The sequence below is a fragment of the Pelobates fuscus genome, chromosome 6 (assembly GCF_036172605.1).
Source record: "Pelobates fuscus isolate aPelFus1 chromosome 6, aPelFus1.pri, whole genome shotgun sequence".
Taxonomy (NCBI): domain Eukaryota; kingdom Metazoa; phylum Chordata; class Amphibia; order Anura; family Pelobatidae; genus Pelobates; species Pelobates fuscus.
In genome coordinates, this window is record NC_086322.1 from 186,110,788 (window position 1) to 186,134,107 (window position 23,320).

At 39.1% G+C, this 23,320-nt stretch overlaps 1 protein-coding gene across 5 annotated transcripts in view; it reads left to right on the top strand.

Annotated features, from left to right (window-relative positions):
- Positions 1 to 23,320, top strand: part of PPP3CA (protein phosphatase 3 catalytic subunit alpha) — a 216,276-nt gene that overhangs the window by 185,878 nt on the left and 7,078 nt on the right. Inside the window, exons 11-14 of one of the 5 annotated variants that reach the window (XM_063458570.1) lie at positions 6,921 to 6,950; positions 10,885 to 10,969; positions 13,821 to 13,918; positions 22,242 to 22,271. In XM_063458570.1, the coding sequence (XP_063314640.1) occupies positions 6,921 to 6,950; positions 10,885 to 10,969; positions 13,821 to 13,918; positions 22,242 to 22,271 (243 nt within the window). The remainder of the gene's footprint in view (positions 1 to 6,920; positions 6,951 to 10,884; positions 10,970 to 13,820; positions 13,919 to 22,241; positions 22,272 to 23,320) is intronic. The other 4 variants (XM_063458571.1, XM_063458573.1, XM_063458572.1 and 1 more) reach the window with 4 other exon arrangements.

Genomic DNA, 23,320 nt, shown 5'->3' on the forward strand with positions numbered 1-23,320 from the left:
CATTGATTGGGCATGTGTAGCCTGACATGATCTGGTAGTGCTTTTATAAGATCTGGGTCCTTCGTATGAGGAGATTTCAGGCACTTAATACAATATCTTCAAAAGGAAACTGTTCCAGCTCAGAGACAACAAGCAGGGAATTGGGCAACTATGCTACCAGGGGTGCTCTTTTGTTTTCAATATTAAGAAGTGAAAGACAGAGGTCTATAGTGTACTTTAAATTGGTTATAGTGTCTAAATTACTTGGTTTCATTATTCTGTTCATTGTTACACTGCTTTTAATGTTTTAATACTAAATGAGAGTACCCGTCAGCCCATCCCATCTGTGCTGCCCAAGCTAATGAGGAAGCATTAGCCTGAACAGCAACAGACTATGTCAGTTCGGTGCTTTCAGCCTAACATCATAGCCACCATTGCTGGTATAAATTGGTATAGCTAGAAGGAAGTGTGCAATCTCTGTCTTATCCATACCTCCGGTGAGGGGGTGGCCTGTGTCTGGCCAGAAAACCTCATGTATTATTACAATAACACTGGTAATTATAACACTACCACAAATGTATACAACACCCAGTGTAACAATTATAGGGAGAAACTTATATATACTTCCCAGTAGTCACTTTCTGTAGTTAAAGCATGGCATCTCCCATAGAATCTATAAGAAACAAATGTAACCACACATAGTGAAATCTGTATAACAACAGTATAAAGGAAATAAGATATAAAATTTCCACTCACAAATATAGAGCCGTGCCAGGCTCTATACAATCAGCATAAGGGTGCCAATGGTTGGCTACGGAGATATCTCAGATGTAGATCCACAGCAATTTCAGAAAAAAAACATTTATTGGAATAAAGCAATAAAATCAGGACATATATAAGCAGTGTGTAAAAGAAAAACTTACACTACCGCAATATGCAATAAGTCCTTAATTAAAAAATACAGATACAAAGTGCAGACGCGTTTCTATTGTAAGGTGATTGGGAACACCTATACCTATTCACACCCTATAAGTGTTCTGAAGTGCCTAGACACCTTAAACTCTTTGAGTATTTGTTTGTGCTCATGTATTATTAGACTGCTGAAATATGGCTTACCACTGAATGAAGGGACGGCAACAAGTGACTATATAACCCATGTAATGAGATGAGATGAAGTGGTTTTAGTGTGTCCAGTGTCCCTTTAAGCAGCATAATAGAGCAGATTATTAATGGTGTCCAGGTGCCACTTTAACCCCTTAACGCCGTTACGGCGTTCTATGCCGTCCCGGCTTTAAAGGGCTTTAAAGCCGTTGCGGCGGCATAGAATGCCATAATGGCTTTGAGCCCCTGGAGATGAGATTTATTTACTTCCGCCGCAATCTTCTTCTGGAGGGCTGCCTCACAGCCCAGGCAGCCCTCCCACTGCAAATTAGGCCCCGGGGGCCATGTGATTGTTCTCAAAGAGCAATCACATGGCCCCCTATAGCTGGCTGTGGATCTGTCAGCAGGGGGACTGTCTGAAATGTCAGACAGTCTCCCTGCTGCTGGGTAGTGTATATGTATATATATATATATATATATATATATATATATATATATATATATATATATATATATATATAATAGATATATATATATATATATACACATATATTATATATATCTATATATCTCTATACGTATAATTACAATAATAAATAAAATATTGAAACAAAATTTTATATAAATTATATATTCATATGTAATATCATTCTAACTGTATATATATAACTGTGTGTGTATATATATATATATGTAACAAAACACAATTAGAATGACATTCTATATATATCTATCTATATATAAAATACAAATAACCGCAAATATATATATATATATATATATATATATATATATAGATATATATATATAGATAAATACATATAATTGCATAAAATATTACATTAGTATACACGTAGAATTTAAATACAGTAAATGCGTATATATTAAAATTCTATGTGTATATTTAAATAATCTTTTAACATAATTATGTGATTTGATTATTTAAAATTTAATTGACATGCCTGACAACACAGGGAGAAAGTGTTTAGAATTTAATTCGCAAGCACTATATTTGACCCTGTAACTCTCCAAGACACCATAAAACCTGTACATAGGGGGTACTGTTTTACTTGGGAGACTTTGCTGAACTCAAATATTAGTGTTTCAAACTGGTAAATTGTATTACAACAATGATATTTTAAGTAAAAGTGACATTTTTTTTTAATTTTTTTTTACAAACGAACGGCACCTTTATGGATTATTGTTGTAATATGTTTTACTGTTTTAAAACACTAATATTTGTGTTTAGTCAAGTCTCCCGAGAATAACAGTATCCCCCATGTACAGGTTTTATGGTGTTTTGGAAAGTTAGAGAGTAACATATAAGGCTTGCATTTCATTTTTTTTGACATTGAAATTTGCCAGATTGGTTATGTTGCCTTTGAGAGCGTATGGTAGCCCAGGAATGAGAATGTACATGGCATATGGCATACCATCTGCAAAAGTAGACAACCCGAGGTATTGCAAGTGGGGTATGTTCTTAGTAGCCACTTAGTCACAAACATTGGCCAAATATACAATAGTGTACAATATTTTAACCCAGATTTTCTAGAAATAAAAGATGGCTTAAAATCAAGGCTGTAGGAGGTGTGCTTTGTATTTAATGGTTAAAATAATAAAGACATCCTTTTTACAGTGCTATAAATAAAATTGATTTGCTGCGCTGTCGTAGCCGATCAGTTTTAGAGCAAAAAATATATATTGTAGCTTGCTTTGTATTGAAGGAAAGGTATCTGTAGTTTACCCACCATGCAAATCACCTAGCAACCATCACTGCAGGGTTACTATTGCCGTCATATTTTAATTGCCATTTACAGCGAGGCGCATGCTTGACTGGAATTCTAAATCTCTCTAATACACCAATCAAAACAATGGATTAATTTAAAATATGGCATGACACAATCTATTTGCTTGTAAGAAGTGTTGTCACATTTTGCCAGTAAGATGTGTCCTAATTAACTAAACTAATTCACATATGCCGCAGAAATGTCTAGGTTCTCTATCTTCCTGGAAACAGGGACGATAAACTGTTAATAATTAATATTCCTTTTTATGTTTTGCTTGCAAATGTGTCATAAATGTATTATATGCATATTACTTTTGTAGAAGGAACCTAGCCTTTGGTTCATAAGTTAACGAATTCGGGACACCTTTGAATACATATTTTTCAGTCTTTCTTAGTGAAATGGCAATTAAAATATCATAGAACATCATTACTGAGGGCACAAAATGTAATTGGTAGACTTATAGGCGAGGTCCAATAAATAGACGTATACCTTCTATTAGATTATCAAGTAAATTCATAGGACTTGAAAAGAGTCAGTCTCATTTAATATGAGTATTGCTGAACTGTGCACTATGCAACACGCTGATTGGTCTGAACTCTGCTCTTGCACTATTGGGTAGTAGTGTATATTAATATTTCGGTTAATTAAACTGTCCTCTGGAAATGGAAAGACGGGCATGTAATGAAAATGCATTTGTTTGTTTTGTAATGTTGCTGCTCCTTTTGGAATGGAGTGTATGTACAATAGTAATGGAAATTTTGGAATACCTAGGAATTAAAGGTCTTTTCATACGGTCTTTTCATATAAAGTGCAGTGTTTACATTACAGCCTAGTGATAACTCCACTGGCCTCTCCTCAGATGGCCAGTGGAGGTGCTTCCTGGGGCAGCGCTGCACACTGTGCAGTACTGCCATTTAGTGTCTCCACCCTCCGCATGTAGACACTGACCTTTCCTCATAGAGATGCATTGATTCAATTCATCTCTATGAGGAGATGCTGATTGGTCATGGCTGTGTTTGGCTTGTGCTGGCTCTGCCCCATATCTGCCTCCTTGACAGTCTCAGCCAATCCTATGGAAAAGCATTGTGATTGGCACACAGAATTACTTCTGATGATGTCTGCTGTAAGCAGGCAGGTCAGGGGCTGAGGCGGCTTCTGCAGACTTGAATACAAGTACGATTTTACTATATTTAGAAAGGGGGGACCAGGAGGGCTAGATGGTAGTTTTAACACTATAATATCAGGAATACATGTTTGTGTTCATGACCCTATAGGGATGCGTTAATACTGGCACTCTTTCAGAGACTAGTGAAACATACTAAAGCTATTTAATCTCTAGTCATCTCTGTCATGAGAAAACCGTTAATTGTATGAAATGCATGCACTTCTTGATGATGTTTGAGAGCAGTTTCAGTTATTTCTATACTAAATCAAAATGTTGTTTCTCTGAAATGCAAATGTCCTCATTTGAAACATAATAATTCCTCTCTAGCCCACTGCAGGTTAGGCACGGTGCTAATCCCATACACACCCTCCTGTCATTATTCAACTTTGATTTGTAAATGTCAGTTTACCAAATGTTTTCCTTACAGAAGGCATCCATCCTTGCCTGATGTATATGCTTATCTAGAGTGTAAGACCAGGTATTTATTGGTGATCGTTATACATTAGATGCCAAAAGTATCTGAACCAGTTTTCAAAGGTTTATCTAATCTAGAACATCATTGAAGACTCACTCCAGAACAAAGTTGTTTCCGTTATATCAACACCACTCTTAATATTCCATAAATATACCTAGTATATTCCCCATTATTTGGAAAGTTAGTTATATTTTACATCCACCATCATTGGCATCTTTATTTTAAATTGGTTCTTGATAAACAAAACATGATGTAATCCAATGTCTATATTCATCTATTTAGTAAACACCCCGTAACCATAATAGCAGATAAAAATGGCCGATGCCACACAGAATGATTATAAAATTGTAGTAAATCTGGTATGGTATAGTACCGATACTCATCATTGTTAGATCTTAAAACAGAAGATTGAATTTAGCGCAATGATAATTAGTAAACCTAGGTTGCCGCATGGGAATAATGTCGTTTTTTTTTTTTATAGATTTATAAAATATACCTATTGTCATTTAGCAATATAATTTTTGCCCAACTCTCTCTGATAATTGACATGTTTTTTCATCTTCTGCATTGTGGCAAAAAACTGGGTTTCCTTATTTTGAATAAAATAACTAAGCTCATTTGAGATCATGTGATTCTCCAAAATAATTATCTAACACTTCCTTTATGCTTGGACAATTAGGGGAATATTCATTCTACCCAGGGCCGGCGCGTCCATAAGGCGGCACAGGCGGCCGCCTTAGGGCGCACCAGCTCTGGGGGCGCAAAATTCCAGTGACCGGCAGGAGGGAAGTGCTCCCTCCTGCCTGGTCACCTCCTGGATCCCTAGAGCTGCTGGGAGGCGTGCGGCTGCAGTTGATTAGGAGGAGGCGGCGAGGGAGCTCTCTGATCTCTCTGACCGGCTCCCTCGCGCGCCTTTTGCTGATGCCGCGGGAGCCGGAATATGACGTCATATTCCGGCTCCCGCGGCATCAGAAAACAGCCTGCGAGGGAGCAAGTCAGAGAGATCAGAGAGCTCCCTCGCCGCCTCCTCCTAATCAACTGCAGCCGCACGCCTCCCAGCAGCCTCACTGGACCACCAATGAGAGACCCACGCCAGCACTCCAGGTAGGGAGGCTGGGTGGGAAATTTACATTTAATTTAGATAATTAATTACTGTGTGTCTATGTGTGTGTGCATGTGAGTGTGTGTGTCTGTCAGTGTGTGTGTGTTCGAGTATGTGTGTGTGAGTGAGTGTGTGTGTGTCTGTCAGTGAGTGTGTGTGTGTGTCTGTCAGTGTGTGTGTGTCTGTCAGTGTGTGTGTGTCTGTCAGTGAGTGTGTGTGTGTGTGTCTGTCAGTGTGTGTGTGTGTGTTCGAGTATGTGTCTGTGTGTTCGAGTATGTGTCTGTGAGTTTGTGTGTGTGAGTATGTATTTTTCTGTAAGCCTGTCTGTATGTATGTATCTGTATGACGGTATGCCTCTGTATGTATGTATGTGTCTGTATGTCTTGTACGTATGTTTCTGTATGCATGTATGTAACTGGATGTATGTTTGTCTCTGAATGTCTGTATATATGTCTCTGTATGCATGTATGTAACTGTATGCCTTTATGTCTCTGTATGTACGTATGTGTGTGTCTCTGTATGCCTGTATGTCTTTGTATGTATGTATGTGTCTGTATGACGGTATGCCTCTGTATGCATGTATGTCTTTATATGCAGGTCTTTATATGCCTGCATGTCTCTGTATGCATGTATATCTCTGCTTGTATGTGTCTGTATGTCTCTGTATGATTATTTCTGTCTTTGTATGACAGTGTACCTGTATGACTTTGACTGTGTGACTGAAAAATGATGCCTGTGTGCCTGTGGCTTGGGAGGAAAGACACACAGGTGAAGATGCATTTTTTTTTTTTTAATGAGGGTTGGGGGCGCCAAAATGCATCTTCGCCTGTGTAACTAAAAATCCTAGCACCGGCCCTGATTCTACCATGTATGCTAGCATGCTCTTCATCTGTATAATGGCAGTGTGTTAGTACACACTGCCATTATACAGACCTGAGCCTACTGAAGCATAGTGCAGAGTGTCAGCAAAACTTAATCCACTACTTTCATTGCCATTCATTGACCTTTTTACACAAGGCTTTACATTGCTACTGGCTGCCATTAACCTTTGTGTGTGAAAACACTTTTTGGTTTTATTTGCTTCACCTTACTTAATCCACTCACAATTTGCATTTGTGTTGTGTGCCCCATTCATATTCTGATTTCTATTTTCTCAATTTATTTTCCCTAATATTTCTTCATTTTATTTTACAGAACTTTCTTTTAAAACTTTTCACTTTTAATAGAAGTTTCACGCTTTCTCTTTTTTCCCCCCTCTCATCCATCAAATGTCATTTTATCTTTGTGTGTTTGCCTCTGGATTTTCATAAGAAGATCAACTTATTTATGCACAGAAGAAAGGTATTACCATGACTGGTCTTGCTCAATGTAGAATGTACCTATATACATTTCTTCGAGTTGAATCTTATATTTGGTTCTTTTAAACCAAAATCTGATGCGTTTTTATTCCAGGGGTATGTGCAATGATATACAGTTTGCTAGTTTTAGGTGAATCCATGACAGATTGATAACCATTTTCGCAAATATGCCTTGAGAACCAAGACCAAAAAACGCAAGCACTAAACATGTGATTTGTGGATTGATTTTTGTATTTTTTTATTTTTTTTTGTCAACCATTTCGTGGTTGTAGGTGTTTATTTTTTAGTGTTCAGTTTACAGCTGCCGACCAAATGTGCACCATCAATGCGCAACATAATCAAGTCACACCCCTCAACCCAAGCCTGTTTGCCTACATATACTACAGCCATATGCTTGGTTATTTTTCCCTAGGTAATCCTAAACAGCTTTCTATTGGTCCTAATCTTCCATTGGAATTACTCCAAAATGAACCTAGTCATTGGACTAGTTGCTATCCACCCACAGACACACAATGATATTGGTGTTTTGTGCTTTCATGTGGTAGGGATGTATTCTGAAACACAGAACACAGATATGGAAATACTGATGTTGTAAATTTTAAAACCGAACTAAAACGTGAGATTTCTGCACAACTAAATAACTAGCTTTTTTTTAAATTTATTCACATACTCTGTCAGGTGCCATATATACATTAACTGAAAGGGACACTCCAGACCCCTAAGCAACGTTAGCTTGCTGACAAGCTTTATGTGTGAAGAGTTTGTCCTTCTTTATTTTTATTTTTATTTTTTTTGCAAAAGTGCAGATTTCTAAATTTATAAATCCGCCTGGTTACACCCCCTTGACTTTCAAGCAAACAACATGTAATGTTACTTCCTGGTTTCCTTAGCTCAATGCAGCTGGCCCCAGGACACAGCAATTGCCCAGAGGCCAGAGTACCTGACTTGCAAAGCCTTCTCATTCAGCTGTATTGGGAAGTTTGTGATTGGACAGGCACAAAATATCTAGGCGGAGTTAGAAGGGGAGGGCTTGCAAATGCAGCAGACAAGAGAACTGCAGGTTTTGCAAGCTGATTTTAGCTATATCACCAATATACGTTTTCATTTGGGGTATATCTATTCAACAGTGATTTTATTTATTTTGTATTTGGGCATAAAACACCTCAATCCACTCAGATCTGCTGTCAGCAGAGCTCAGGGCAGCTCTGGCAGCACTGTGCACGAGCATCCTGTCTTCGTGGGAGTGGCTTGAGCGGACAAGCTGGAGACCGAGGAGGAGAGGAGGATATAAAATGTAAGTAAACTTATTTGGTGAGTGTGGGTGACTGAGTGTGGGTGGGTGACTGGATGGATATGGATGATGGGGATGGATATGGATGGATATGGATAATGGGGATGCATATGGATGATGGGAATGGATGGATGTGGATGATGGGGATGGATGGATATGGATGATGGGGATGGATATGGATGGAGAAAGAGTGTGTGTGTATGTCTTTAATTTTGTACTACTTGTGTGTTTGCATAGAAACACTATATATAGAGAGGTCTCTATATATAGTGTTTCTATGCAAACATGCATACACACAGTTTGGCTGAGGAGGGGGGCGTGTATAGAAAGCGAACTGAGCTGTCAGTCAGAGAGCTCAGCTCGCAAACGCGCATTCCGCGCACATGCGCGGTTGAGTGCTGAGTTTCTTCATAGGGCGGCATTCAATGCCGCTCTATGAAGAATGCGTTTTGGTGCAGCGCGAAACCGCGCATGCACACCACATCGCGATGACGCTTCTCAAGGAGAAGCGTCTTACTGGGCCCTGCGATTTTGTCATTTTGATGAAAAAGGGGGCGTGGCCTAGCGGAAGGCTCGGCTGTGGAACGGAGATAAGTTTTATTATTAAAACTTACTTGGATTTTTTATTTTTTTTTAATGTTTTTAAGTTCATATAAAAGCAAGAAAGAAGGCTGGGGGACCTGTCTTTCTTGCTTTTAAATGTTGACTATAGTGTCCCTTTAAAATGTTTTCTTGGGAGGTATTTGAGTGGTCTAGGAAAGGGCTCTTTGCATCAGTGTTTTGGCACTATGTATCATATTATGCTTTCTTGTAATGTTTTGTGCTTTAAATCTAGTTAGTTCAGAGCAATAGTTTGAAGATTGATGTACAGGTTTTATTCTGTATCCAGATAGATTATCCTGTAGTAAATCTAGATTATTCCTTATTTATGGGAATACAAAGATATGCATCCTTTTATTTGTTTATTATTTTGTCCATATAGCTGATGCAATGACAAGGGACCGTATTTCAATTTTAATATGGCCAGCAAAAAAATGTTTACCTACAATGCAGAACTATTGTACTCGGTGAGCAAACTTTGTGTAGGTCCCTGTAAGTTCTGATTTGTATTGCATTTTGATTGCCTGGTAGTACATGAACCTATTTGCCAAGGTATTGGAAAACATAGGAGCAAACAAAGCTCAATGCCTACCATAAAACTTTATTATTTACTCCAACAAATGGATTATTACCAGGCCTGAGACATTTTATTTTAGAAGAATATTTTATTTTGCCAAAGATAATTAAAAGTACATGTTTGGAGAAAAAATTAAAATAAAATAAAATTAGGAAGGCACCTCTTTCCTCCCACCCCTCTTAAAATAATTTGATGTAAGAAAATTGGTGATGTTCGATTCACTTTATTTCACATTTAGGTGGTTAGGTTTAGAGGGCCTGATTATTTGGTAACAAAGATAACTAGATAACCAAGAAAAAAAAAAAAAAAAAAAGAATCTCCAGGGTAAAGAGGAAGTACAGATCCAAATGGCTTTGGTATCCATCACACCTCTTTGTCCTATTGTGTCTGTATATATCCTAAATTATGAACACAGCTCTTTAATTTCTCTTGCCTGGCAATTAAATCGCTATTATTGTTTTCTTTAAACTTTCTTCTTGCTTAAAATGTCGAATTTAGTCAGGTTGTGATGGTGGTATGGCTTTTCAGTGTTTCAAACTCATATTGGTGGAGCGTATGCAGCACAGGCAGGACTAGATGCTCTAAAATTTCACTGGACCCTCATAGAACTCTTTCCATTTCATCTCTATGCGACCTGCCCAGTGAGCTATACAGGTATTCCGTTCCTGAGATTTGCACATCATGGAATTAAACTCATATACTTCAATAATTTACTTTATCTTCAGCAAACATATTTTTTCAAATTTGTCATAAAATCGTATCTTTATTTTTTGGTTCATATTTTCCCAAAGGATATAATTTGACAACTGTATTATATATTTGTGTTTCTTCTATTATTACACGTGTGGCTTGATAGGTCATTGAATCAGATTTCAAGGAAGAATAGGTCCAGGCACTCAAAGGATTTGAACAGGCAAATTTATTGGACCCAAATGTCAAGCAGCAACGTTTCGACCTAGAAAACCTGAAAAAGACCTTTTGTAGGTTGAAATGTTGCTGTTGGACATTTGGGTCCAATACATTTGCCTATTCAAATCCTTGGAGTGCCAGGACCTACAAATAATATTTATGGGCTTGGTGCTGGCCCCTGTTCGGTTGCACCTAAGCTTGAATATGTGGAAGAGTGCAGTTCCTGGTTTGGTTTTTGCTTGAATAGGTATGTCTGCCATAAGCCTCGTCATTTATAAAGTCAGAATACTACATAGATTACATGGGAAGAGGTATTTTATGAAGATATGAATGCTTTAGTTCATCATTTTAAAGACTACAAGATAGAGCTGGTATTCATTTGACCATTTTTATGAAATATAAAAGATACTGTTTGAAAATCCACTTCACATTACTGGGTACATTTTCCAAAACTGTTCATCTATTATTTTGTATGATATATTTTGTGTCTGTGTCTGTTTTAAATTGTGACACTGATTATCGAAATAAAATTAATTACAGGAGCAACAGCTGCGGCTCGTAAAGAAGTAATCCGAAACAAGATTCGCGCTATTGGAAAAATGGCTAGAGTGTTCTCTGTACTGAGGTGAGAAAAAATGTTGGTTTTTTTTGTTTTATATGCAGCTGTTTTCTTTTTATATTGTTTTTTGTCTTTACACCATATTATAACTGTTATGCAATTGTTCATACACCTGTATAGGCGTAGATTTTCTGTGGTTCCAGCAGTGATGCAGAAACTGGATGATGATAGTATTTTTTCTTGTTAACAGTCCAGTTAGGTATAGGTTTATTGGACAGCCATGTGGCTTAATGAAGCTCTGTCTTTTACTTGAACTAATGTATTTTAAGATCAATACATGTATGACAGAAGGTATTTTTTGTATGCTTAACAAGTAAAATGCACTAATAGGCAACACTGTTCTCTAAGGGGGAACTGAGTGGATACAAATAAGGAGTAACCTCATGGAATTGGTGATTTATAGCGGAGTGCTGTAAACTGACAGGTCTTCTAGAGCCATTTAAATGTTTCAATAGCTGCATATTTTCAGAGAGGTTCAAGTAGGGATAAATTTATTGTAAGTCCACTCGTAAAATAAAAATAATAAAGCAATTGAGTAAGGGAAAAAAATGCAGGAAGTAGGCCTCATAAATTATATTTTTCTTGTTTAACAGAAATCACTTTATATTATGTTGAAACATTTAAATATATTATCCCCAGCATTTCCACATTAGGGGAACACACCTAGGTCTTTGCTGAGTTTGACTCTAAGAGTCTTACTCATTCATATTAAGTGACCCTTTTTCATGAAATCATTTGGCCATCATATTGCGCACTAGTAACTATTTGCACCCCCGCTCCTACCAAAACCCTATTTAATAAGATATAAACCTACCTGACAGTGCCTGAAGATGCATTTGATTGGACCATTCTCACCGGCTCAGAAGACGGAGTGCGTGAAATGAGCTTGTAATTAAATGGAGGAAAATAAGATACTATAACTTTGAAAGAAATTGGTGCTAAAATGGCCATGTAGTAAAGCTCAAAATATACCATATCACATATCTTTTGGGGTAATTTCAACAGTCAAACAGTTAGAACGCCCTAAAATGAGACATTGTCCAATCAAATGCATCTATAAGAATTTGAACTGTAAAATCTGAAATGGTCAAGTCTTTTATAACACTGTAGCTTCACAGAATAAGGCAAAGGTATATTTTGTTGTACTCGGAGGATGAAGCTGAACACTATAGTTTTTTTTTTATGGTAGCACACATCAGGTTTATGAAATACGTATTAATTAAAAAAAAAATCTTGTGTGTGTTTGTTAAAAATCTGAAAAAAATAAAATAAATTTTACTTCAAAAGTTATACGGCTACATAGTATGTGTCGACATTCCTTTAGGTAAATAGTGTGTGATGTCTACTTTATATAAATACATACTATTGTGTGTCAGTTGTATTTTCTGTGATGGCTATTAAACTTTCAAGACAATCACACTAAGTTTATAAAATCGCTCTACAATGACATTTTATTTTACTCCTTGAATTTTGTGACCTTTAATTACCAAAATTAAACAGTGAGGTTATATATTGAAACCAGTAATTGATCACTGTTTGTTAATAAATGTCTTAGTAGGGTTAAATGGTATACAGAAGACAAAGCAAATTGTGTTTCTTGACAATACACATTAAACACTAAAATATGGTTGAAAACAAAACCTTATAGATTAGCTATGCACGCAAGGTATCAAAATATGGTTTTAGAGTTAATGAACAGTTTTGATATGTCCAGCTTGTATAGCCAGTGGTTCTATAGATAATGCATCAAACAGACCTTAATAAAGCAGAGGAAACAGCGGGCCAGGCTGTATAGATTTTATTGTCAATTTTTTTTTTTTTTTAATTCAAAGCTAACTGCTGAGCACAGGAGACCACAAACATGTCCCCTGAGCATACCTAGCTTGTAACCAATAACTTGTGTGCTTCATTTCAAGGCCAATGACATATTATCTGTCATTCTTCTCCGAGCTTTCCTGTGCTGTGCTTTCAACTAATTATTTTAGGTCCTTAGTCTCACTTGGCATTATGTTCCAATCCATTCTGGGATCAAAGCCAAGAGCAGGGGTCCAATCATCACAGGTGTAAACACATCTTTCCACAGCTGCAGGCTTGCTAGCCTTACACCAGCTGGGTATCTGCAAATACAGATGCAGCCTGATTGAGATGCACTACCCAATATTTTTTTAATGTGACACTCCAAGCTGGCTAATGCATTCAAAATTCAAATATTTCTAACATTAGAACAAAAAAAAGTATCCTGTTTTGTGTTTGGTGCAAATCCCCAGGATTTGCAGGTATTATGGTGAGCTCTTGCTATACCAGGAAGTATCAGCCTGTGCCCTTCTTAGATAGTGGCCTGAGCTTTGTGCATATGCCATAACCTTCATGCAGACATTTCTAATATTTCTGCAACAGCACCATTTATTATCAAGACAAATTGAATTTAGCATTTTATTTTTATTTTTTTTACATTTGTTTTGACTTTCAGTGAGTTGCCTCTTTAATTTGCATTGTTGCATTACAGGGACTAAATTTACATCCAGATTTTACAATAAGAAAAATAAGCAATAAACATTGAGGTTTCCCTAATAACTGCAATGAACAGAAAATCGGTCAGAATAGCTGATTTGTTATAATTATCCTACTCAACTATATCACTTTCAGCCTACATTTTGCAGTACAGTTTCATTTTAGTACAATTCTGTGTATAGAGTATAAACCAAATTGTCTTAGTTGCAATGAGACTTTTTGTTCATATCAATGCTAGTAGTCTACCCAGAATTCATGTTTGGACTTCAGAAATTATTGTACTCACATGATGTTCATGGGAAGTCTACCATCTGAACTTATTGTCATGTTTTATTTTTGTTTACAGAGAAGAGAGTGAAAGTGTGTTGACTCTGAAAGGTCTTACACCCACCGGAATGCTACCCAGCGGGGTTCTGTCTGGAGGCAAACAAACTCTCCAAAGCGGTAAGGATGCTTACTTTCAACAGCTTTGTAAAGAACATTTCAGTCTCCTGTTCTAGAACACTGTGTTTAGTTAAGGGCCTGTAATTGGTAAAACAGATTCAGGGTTAAACATAACTTTTTCTATTGTATGTCTATTGTATATGTAAGTAATATTCATGGTAACTGAAATGTCAGAAACCATGCGTATTTCTGTAAGACTTGTAATATTAGAACATACAATTATATGACAGACCCATGGGTGTACCTATAATGTATGCAACTCTACCCTTTATTCACCATGTTGAATGCATTAACATTAAAGGTCAATGTAAATACTATAATCACTGTGGGGTATTGTGGGCGCCATCCTCGCAGTTTGTGAGCTCCCAAAACATTTGTGACATAAAACGTTGCTCTCCTGCTCCTGGAATATGTACCCGTTCCCCTTTGCCCTTCCACATGGTGAACTTTTTCATTAGCCTTTCAATTATGGGCAACTGCTGAGAGAGAGCTGTGCTTGACACAAACTAAGGGAGAGGCCTCTCCTGGTGGTTCCTTTTTAAAGAATGAAATTATCTGGTACACAATTGAAAGTTTTGTATTCCACAAACTAAACTATGCATTGGTGGAGTATCCGTTGGGAGTTAAAGGAACTCTCCAAGCACCATTACTACTAGTGTACACTGCAATGATTATGGTGCCAGGAGTGCCTTTACAACCGTCCAGAGTATGTGCTTGGTATTTTACTTTAACAAAGAGTGTACCTTAATAATAGTTTAATAATAGATTTAACTCCTAAATCCACATTGGCGCCCTTGCATGATATGAAAATGTGACAGATGCAAGATACAGAATCATGTGAGTGAAGTCATGTGCTACAGGGTCGCTCCCTGAAATATCATACATGACTGTAAAAATACAAAATATCAATCAGAATTATGTTTGTTTTTACTATGCGGCCAACAATTTTGGCCTTTACTAAATTTAGAATGAATCTTGAAAATATACTTGGGGTTAGTTCTAAGTTATAGTTTAATTCAAGGCTAGCCAGGCTGTAGTTTTTCAGATTTTTTGAAAGTGCTAATAACTTGACAACTGACAAAATTCTAGTAAATCTGTCACTGATGGAAATTATTTGACAGTTTCAGTAAGTCTGTACACAATGGGGGAGATTGATCAAATAGTCATTTTCTGAAAAATGGTGCATAGTACTAAAAGTGGAGCAAAACCCATAGACATACTACCACTAAACCAAACGGGTACATTCCATTGTAACTCCTTCCCTTTACACATATGCACAACTTTTGAGATCACAACACATTAATAAATGTTCCCCTGTCTATCTAGACTTAAGACTAGAATTATACAGTAAAGGGTTTAAAGATATGTTTACATTTCTCTAATGACTCTCACACCATGAGCTATTGGAAGTTTAATGCATGGTATGTCTTGTGATAACCTTTTTTGATTCTCTTTTTCTCTCTCCACATCCTCATTATATGAAGCGTACTAATATTTTTTTTAAAGAAATCGATACTCTTAATTATTTCAAAGATTTATTTGCTTGTGGATACATCTTTTCGATATATTTGAATGTATATGTTGTATATATTCTAATGCATGTGTACTGGTTTTTTTTTTTAACTGCATTTAGGGCTGAGTGTTCATGAAAGAAAAGCATAATATGCTATGCAGTTTGCTTTGAGTTAACATTTTCAAACTGCTGAGTCTGGCTTTCCTAGTAACAGTTTTAGTTTGCACAAAACCTTAGTGGGAACATTACCTGCTAATATTGTTTCTTACTAATGGAAGCCATTTGAGGTAAAACTCTTTGATTGTGCTACATAATGACCAGAAGATGACGCACTAACCTCCCCAAATCAGTGTTACTCAATTCACTACATTCTCCAAAATCTCTTTTGTTTTGCAATGGTCTCAAATGTACCTGATATTAAAGTGGCTCTGTCATCAGAAATAGAAAATTGTCATGCAATTCCAAGATGTCTTATAGTAAATCCAACTAATCTTGCAATAGCTTGGTTATATGCAGGGCCAGAAGCCAGATTTCCCATTAGACAGAGTTGGCACGTATCTGCACGTGTGCAACAGATGCCTACTTTGCCTGTTAAAATGTGTCCCCTGGATACACGTGGTATTTGCCATCTTCCTAATCAACAAAGACCCAAACTGAGGCTGCCGGACTGACGGTCCGCTATTTCAATTCTAAGTAACATGATCCCTCCATGGGCCCAGTCACCTCAGACTGAACACTGCAATCTGCAGAGAGAGAAAGGTGAGGGGAGAGCTCAAGGGCCATAGAGGACACCTGTATAAAGCAGGACAAGTAAACACACATACTGCTACCCATACTTACATTGTACACACACACATTCCACACTGTTACCCACACACATTCCACACTGTTACCCACACACATTCCACACTGTTACCCACACATAGCTACACATGCTGCTACCCACACTGTTGCATACCTGCCAACACTTGGGAATGGAAAATTGGAGTGACACCAATAATGGGGTCCAGCATCTGGGGAAACTAGAAAACAGTCATTGAGAAGCACACAAAAAAAGGGGTCTGTCTGTCCACTGGCTGTGTCCTTAAGAGTCCCCAAGCCCAAACGCACCATGTAGGGAGCGCTGCTTAAGTGCCTCCTGCATGGTCCCAGTGACCGTTGTATAGCAAAAATATATATAATGTTGCATTCCCACTGTGCTCCCAATGGACTGTTCCCTAGTGTCCTCAGATGCAGGACCCCAGGGAGCTGAAGTGTGACAGGACTCCAAAATTAGGGCGGGATAGTTGAGAGACCTGCTATTACACACACTACCATCCACACTGTTAAAAACATACACTGCTATACTAGCAGTGGCGTACCTTCCCACCATAGCAGGGGTCGCAGCTGCGGCAGCCGCGACCCCTGTGACCCATGCAATCGTGGGCCACCTGGATACCTTCTGGGCCATTTCACATCCGCACCGGCCTGGATCCGCGGTTCCCGGGTGTCTGGCAGGAAGGGAGAGCTACGCTGCTCCCCCTCCTACCTGTGTGTAGCATGTCCAAGCACTTCCTGTCAGACTGGGAACTGCGGCCAGGTACAGGAGGGGGGGAGAGAGGTAGGAATGGGACATGGGGAGGGGGGAGAGCAAGGGTATGGGACACATGGAAGGGAGGGGGAAGAGAGGTAGAGGACAGGACAGGACACATTGAAGGGAGGGGGGAGAGCAAGGGTTTGGGACACATTGAAGGGAGGGGGGAGAGCAAGGGTTTGGGACACATGGAAGGGAGGGGGGGGAGAGCAAGGGTTTGGGACACATGGAAGGGAGAGGGGAGAGAGGGAGGGTATGGGACACATTGGAGGGTAGGGGGGATAGAGGGAATAATGGAACACATGGAGTGTGTGCTGGATGGAGGGAGGAATGGGACATTGAGTGGAGGGGGAGAGAGGGAGGAATGGGACATTGAGTGGAGGGGGAAGAGAGGGAGGAATGGGACACGGGGAGGGAGGATGGGATATAGGGAGGGGAGGGGGAGACATGGGACACGGAGGGGAGGGGGAAGAAGGGGACAGAGGGAGGGGAGGGGGAAGAAGGGGACACGGAGGGGAAAGAAGAAAGAATGGGACACATGGAGGGCAAGTGAAGAGAGCATGGGTATAGGGCACATGGAAGGGAGGGGGAGAGAGGAAGGGCATGGTACACATGGGAGGGGAGGGGGAGAGAGAGAGAGAGAGAGGGAGGGAGGATATGGTACACATGGGAGGAGAGGGGGGAGAGAGGGTATGGGACACAAGGAAGGGGGGAGAGAGGGAATAATGGGACACATGGAGTGTATGGGGGATGGAGGAAGGAATGGGGAGGGGGGAGAGAGGGAGGAATGGGAAACGGAGGGGAGGGGGGAGAGAGGGAGCAATGGTATATAGGGAGGGGAGGGGGGAGAGAGGGAGCAATGGGATATAGGGAGGGGAGGGGGAGAGAGGGAGCAATGGGATATAGGGAGGAATGGGAAATGGAGGGGAGGGGGGAGAGAGGGAGGAATGGGATATAGGGAGGAGAGGGGGGAGAGAGGGAGGAATGGGAAATAGGGAGGAGAGGGAGGAGAGGGGGAGAGAGGGAGGGAGTAATGGGATATAGGGAGGAGAGGGGGAGAGGGGGAGGGAGTAATGGGATATAGGGAGGAGAGGGGGAGAGGGGGAGAGGGAGGGGGGAATGGGATATGGGGAGAGGGGGAGAGGGAGGGGGGAATGGGATATAGGGAGGGGAGGGGGAAAGAGGGGGGAATGGGATATAGGGAGGGGAGGGGGAAAGAGGGGGGAATGGGATATAGGGAGGGGAGGGGGAAAGAGGGAGGAATGGGATACAGGGAGGGGAGGGGGAGAGAGGGAGGGGGAGAGAGAGGGGAGGGGGAGAGAGGGAGGAATGGGATACAGAGAGGGGAGGGGAGAGAGGGAGGAATGGGATACAGAGAGGGGAGGGGAGAGAGGGAGGAATGGGATACAGAGAGGGGAGGGGGAGAGAGGGAGGAATGGGATACAGGGAGAGAGGGAGGAATGGAATGAGGGGAGGGGGGGGGATAGAAGGGGGACACGGGGAGGGGATAGAAGGGGGACACGGGGAGGGGATAGAAGGGGGACACGGGGAGGGGATAGAAGGGGGACACGGGGAGGGGATAGAAGGGGGACACGGGGAGGGGATAGAAGGGGGACACGGGGAGGGGATAGAAGGGGGACACGGGGAGGGGATAGAAGGGGGACACGGGGAGGGGATAGAAGGGGGACACGGGGAGGGGATAGAAGGGGGACACGGGGAGGGGAGGGGATAGAAGGGGGACGAGGGGAGGGGATAGAAGGGGGACACGGGGAGGGGAGGGGATAGAAGGGGGACACGGGGAGGGGAGGTAGAGAGAGAGAGAGAGAGAGAAAAAGAGGGAGGGAGGAAGGAATGGGAAACATTGAGGGGAGGTGGAGAGAGAAGGAGGGTACGGGACACATGGAGGGGCTGTGGGGCAGAGAGAATGAGGAACCGGGGACTGTGGGTTCTAGTTACGCCTCTGTATACTAGACATATACACTCACACACAGACACATGCATACATTTTGGAAGAGTTTAGGGTTGGAAGGGACTTGAAAATGATGTACCTGCATGTGCTTTGATGCAAATTCAGCCCTAGTTATATGAAAATTATACTCTCTTTGCATTATTGTTCTAACTGCTTCTAACTCAATAGATATTTTCAACTGACAGTGCCACTTTAAATTTATGACGTAGACCTCTCTTCACTGAAATGCAACAGATTAACATCTCTGTTTTCCATGCCATTTTACTTCCTTTAAAAAGCACACATTTTAACCAAACTATAACCCATTTTCTCTTATGTTTTGGAAGATAACGCTCCATATTCATTGTATTTCTTTCTTACTGGATTCCTAATATTTCATTCTAAGAATGTATAGATTGTTTTATTAATAAAAGAAAACCACCCTCTAATATATAGAAACAATGTTATATGCACTTGTTCGGAAAACATGTCTTACTAATCACTTTATGCTGTTTTTCATGTTCAGTTTATGTAGATTTACTGTGCATATTTAGAGGTCGGAATATTCTTATTTTAATTGGCAGATAACTTTGGAAAGAATAAACACTTTATTTTTGTACTATTAATTAATTGCTTGATACCGTCCCAGTTTTAAGGCTATAGTTTTAAAACATCTGGGAATCTTCCTTTCAGCCACCCTTTGGTTGCAGTTTGACTACATAGATCAGCAATGAACGGTGCAATATTATATTTTCTTTGCTAATAAAAAAAAAAAATAGTTTCCAGAATATCTTCTCACTCCTCAATGTTAACAATACAATCTCCAAGAATGACAGATACGTTCTTGGTTATGCAGACCCATTCTTGTTGCTTTTAGTTTACCAATTGCAGACCATTATAAACAATACCATCAACTGTTCATTTCAGGAGACAAGGTTAATGGTCCCATGATATGAAATTAAAAAGCTTCACACTGTAAATATTATTATATTAATTAATTAAATTATTTTATTTTTTTACTAATTACAAAATTAACAAAAGCACTTGGCTATTGATGCTTGAAAAAAAGAAAAACAAATTCTCCATGCTGAAGCTGATCCCCATTCATGACACGTTAATTAAAATTACAAAAATTAATGTATTTGTGTTTTAAAATATGCATTTGCCGCAAATGCCAGGATTTGTGGATCTGCAGTGAGCCTTCACAGGAGGAAGTAAATTGAAGTGAATATCCCATTATATTGTATGGGAGCATAGAGCATATCCCATGAAATCTGTCCAAAACATGAAGTAAGCTGTTGTGCAAGGCATAGAATGCTTTGCTTCCCCAATGTATATAGTCGGATACACATCCACAACACAAGCCCTCTCCTCAACCTCCTAGAAAGCCTTTCAGTGGAAGGTGAGTGTCGGTGTAGTGTGCATTCCACTTGCATGCAGTGTTTTTTGGGGACCATAATCGCTCCCTGGATATATTGGATATGGGGGTGAATTTATAGGCGCAATGATCTTTGCTGTTTGTGAAGCTCTAAGTAACAAAGATAAACCGTGATAGGCGATCTCCTTGCACTATGATTCATATAAAGAGTGTAGTTAGTTAAGGAGTATAGAGTGTCACGTTAATGTAGTCTTAGGAATAAAAAAATTAAATGTACTTCCCTGCAAAATAATTAATTGTAACCAATTACTTTAGCAAAAAAAACAAAGCTCCCAATTACCGATCAGAAAAAGCAACTTATTAAATGAAACATTGGATAGGTATAATTTGAGTTTGGTGTGTAAAGAGGAACAGTCCATTCCGAACTGAATCCCTTTCTGATAACGGAGTTAACGTTTTCAAAGAATTAATCAAATAATATGTGATCGCTGTCCGATGTCCAGAATGGTAAAGGAAAAATCTTGTTTTATGCACATGTTGTGCGAAGCATATGTGGAAGATGCCAGCACTCATTACTAGGAAGTGCAACAAGTGCAACACAGGTAAGTATTTTTTTTTTTTTTACCTCCTTCTCATCTACACTTTAATGGCCATTTCTGACGTTTGCAGATTCACAACAAAAGGCACAAGGTACTCTCTGAGATGACAATGTAGTCATGTATTTGCTTATGTGATTGCCATCTAAAATATCTTTACATTAACACTTTTTCTCATTTCACATATCTGTATACTGTGCCAAATGGTGTTATTTTGTAGCATATGGTTGTCCACAAAAGAAAGGATGCTCCAGTTCTCGCTGGAATACTTGCTGTTTAGAACTAACTTTGCAAATCTTTCCCTAAGCAATGCTTGACCAATGGAAGAGTGTCCCTGGTTGCTGTGTAATATGAATTTGTAGCCAATATAATCAGTGGCATCATCACTTATTTTGTTTGTTTTGCTTTCGCTATATAATGTATTTATTTAGCCCTGTATGAAGAAAACGTGTTTTGTTTTTTGTTTTTAACTGCCTAAATGAATGTTATATTTCTTCTCTAGTGAGTTTAAACTCCTCTTTTTATTAAAAGTGGCCTTTAGAAAGATGCAATTGATGGAGTTCTAGAGTACATCCATAAACCTTTTTAAAGATCTGGAACATGTCTAAATCTCAGATGGGCAATAGTGGAGACTTGCCATAGTGGTCAATGGGAATATGTCAGCGTGGGTAGATGGAACAAGTACTTAGTTTTTTGGTTTTTTATACTAGGTGCACAAATCCTTTCCACCTGCGATGAATCAATCAAAATCCTTTAATCTATGCCCAAACGAATCAATTGTCCGGGATTTAAGTGACGCATCATTTTGTTTGGTCGTAGATTCATTTGATTCGTTCAGTGTAGCTGAAAAGGATTTTGCGCACAAGTCTATTGTTTTTCCTAATCATGGCAACCAGGAATAGGTGTGGGAGTCTCAGAGAGAATATATAAAAGCTTTTAAAATTAAATCTGCTCTTTTTTATAGTCATTGGTGATAAAACATTTTTTTCCTCTACTTACTGTCATCTTAAGGCAGACACAAAGAAGGATATTTAGTTACTTTGTATTTTATTTTTATTTAATGGGTGTGGGGGGGGGGGGATGTCAGATATTTTGTCTTTATACATCTAACCGTTACGTTATGAAAAGGTACAAAAAAGCCAAACTGCCTATTTTCTGTGTAGCATATGTGTTGCCTTCTGTGCCAAAAAAGAAAATCTAGCATTGACCGCAACATTAGTTCACCTGCTCTTTTGCTGCTCACTGACTTGTTCTTAAGAGTTCAAATCCTCTGCTCATTTTTCTCCTCCATTTTGCTACCCTTTCTTCTCTTTAGCTACTGTTGAGGCTATAGAGGCCGATGAAGGTAATTGGCAAGCCCCCTTTCTGTTGCACATGTACCAGATAAGGGCACTGCTGGGTGTATTCATTTTGCTGTAGCTTGTACAAAGTGTGTGGGTGTTGGGCTAACAATTGTGGCTAAGTATTAATAAAGTGTGCTTGGTTTAAAGGGGAACTAGACCATACCAAAGTATTGTGGTAGCTATAGAATACTCAGGCCATCATTTCAAAACCATATTTTATGATGGCAAAAAGAGAATACCCTGAGTTAAATGGGCATCTCTCACTACTATATATGAAAACCCATTTATTTTGGAATTTATTCCACACTGTTTCGAAGCAACCTCTTATAAAGAGTGCAATCTATTTGTATTATGTGTTCTACGGGTAATGTTGTTTACCCACGTAATATAAAGCTTGTTGTTGCTCAAATTACAGCCAAGTCTCTTTGTAAGCACAATATCTTGTACCTTGCTTGGTAAACGCATCTTTTCCCAACATAACTTTATTGTCATTAAATTATAGAAGGGAAAAAATAAACATATGGCAATATGCAAAAAAGTACAAATATATGTATATATGCACTTACATAGGTCATTACAGTCATTCTTCAGATAAAATGCTCCCCTTTAAAGCAATGTTTACAGTTGTATTTTGTTCTTGCACAGGGACGATTGTTTTAGATGCTAAATTGTCTACTTTTATTAGATTTACTACTGTTGAAGAAATTTTGAATGTGTCAAATTAGAACTGAAACCCACCAGTAAGAGAAAATACAACTGTTTTCTAAATAGCAGCACATTTTAGCTGTTATTTATGTTGGAATTATTTATTCCTATCAGCAAAATCAAATTTGCAGTGTGCATTGTTGTTGCCAGTTTGGCTGTTTTGTGTGATATATGTGATTCTGTGTTGTGTACAGTATAACATTGATGTAAACTGCTAACACTTTTTGGGCCTCATTTACTAAACGGCAGTAAGTTCCATGACATTTATGAAGAATGATTTACCTTTTTTAATTTTTTTTTCTTCCTCTGGATTTTTTTCGTGTGCAATATCTTTATAAAATCTGGC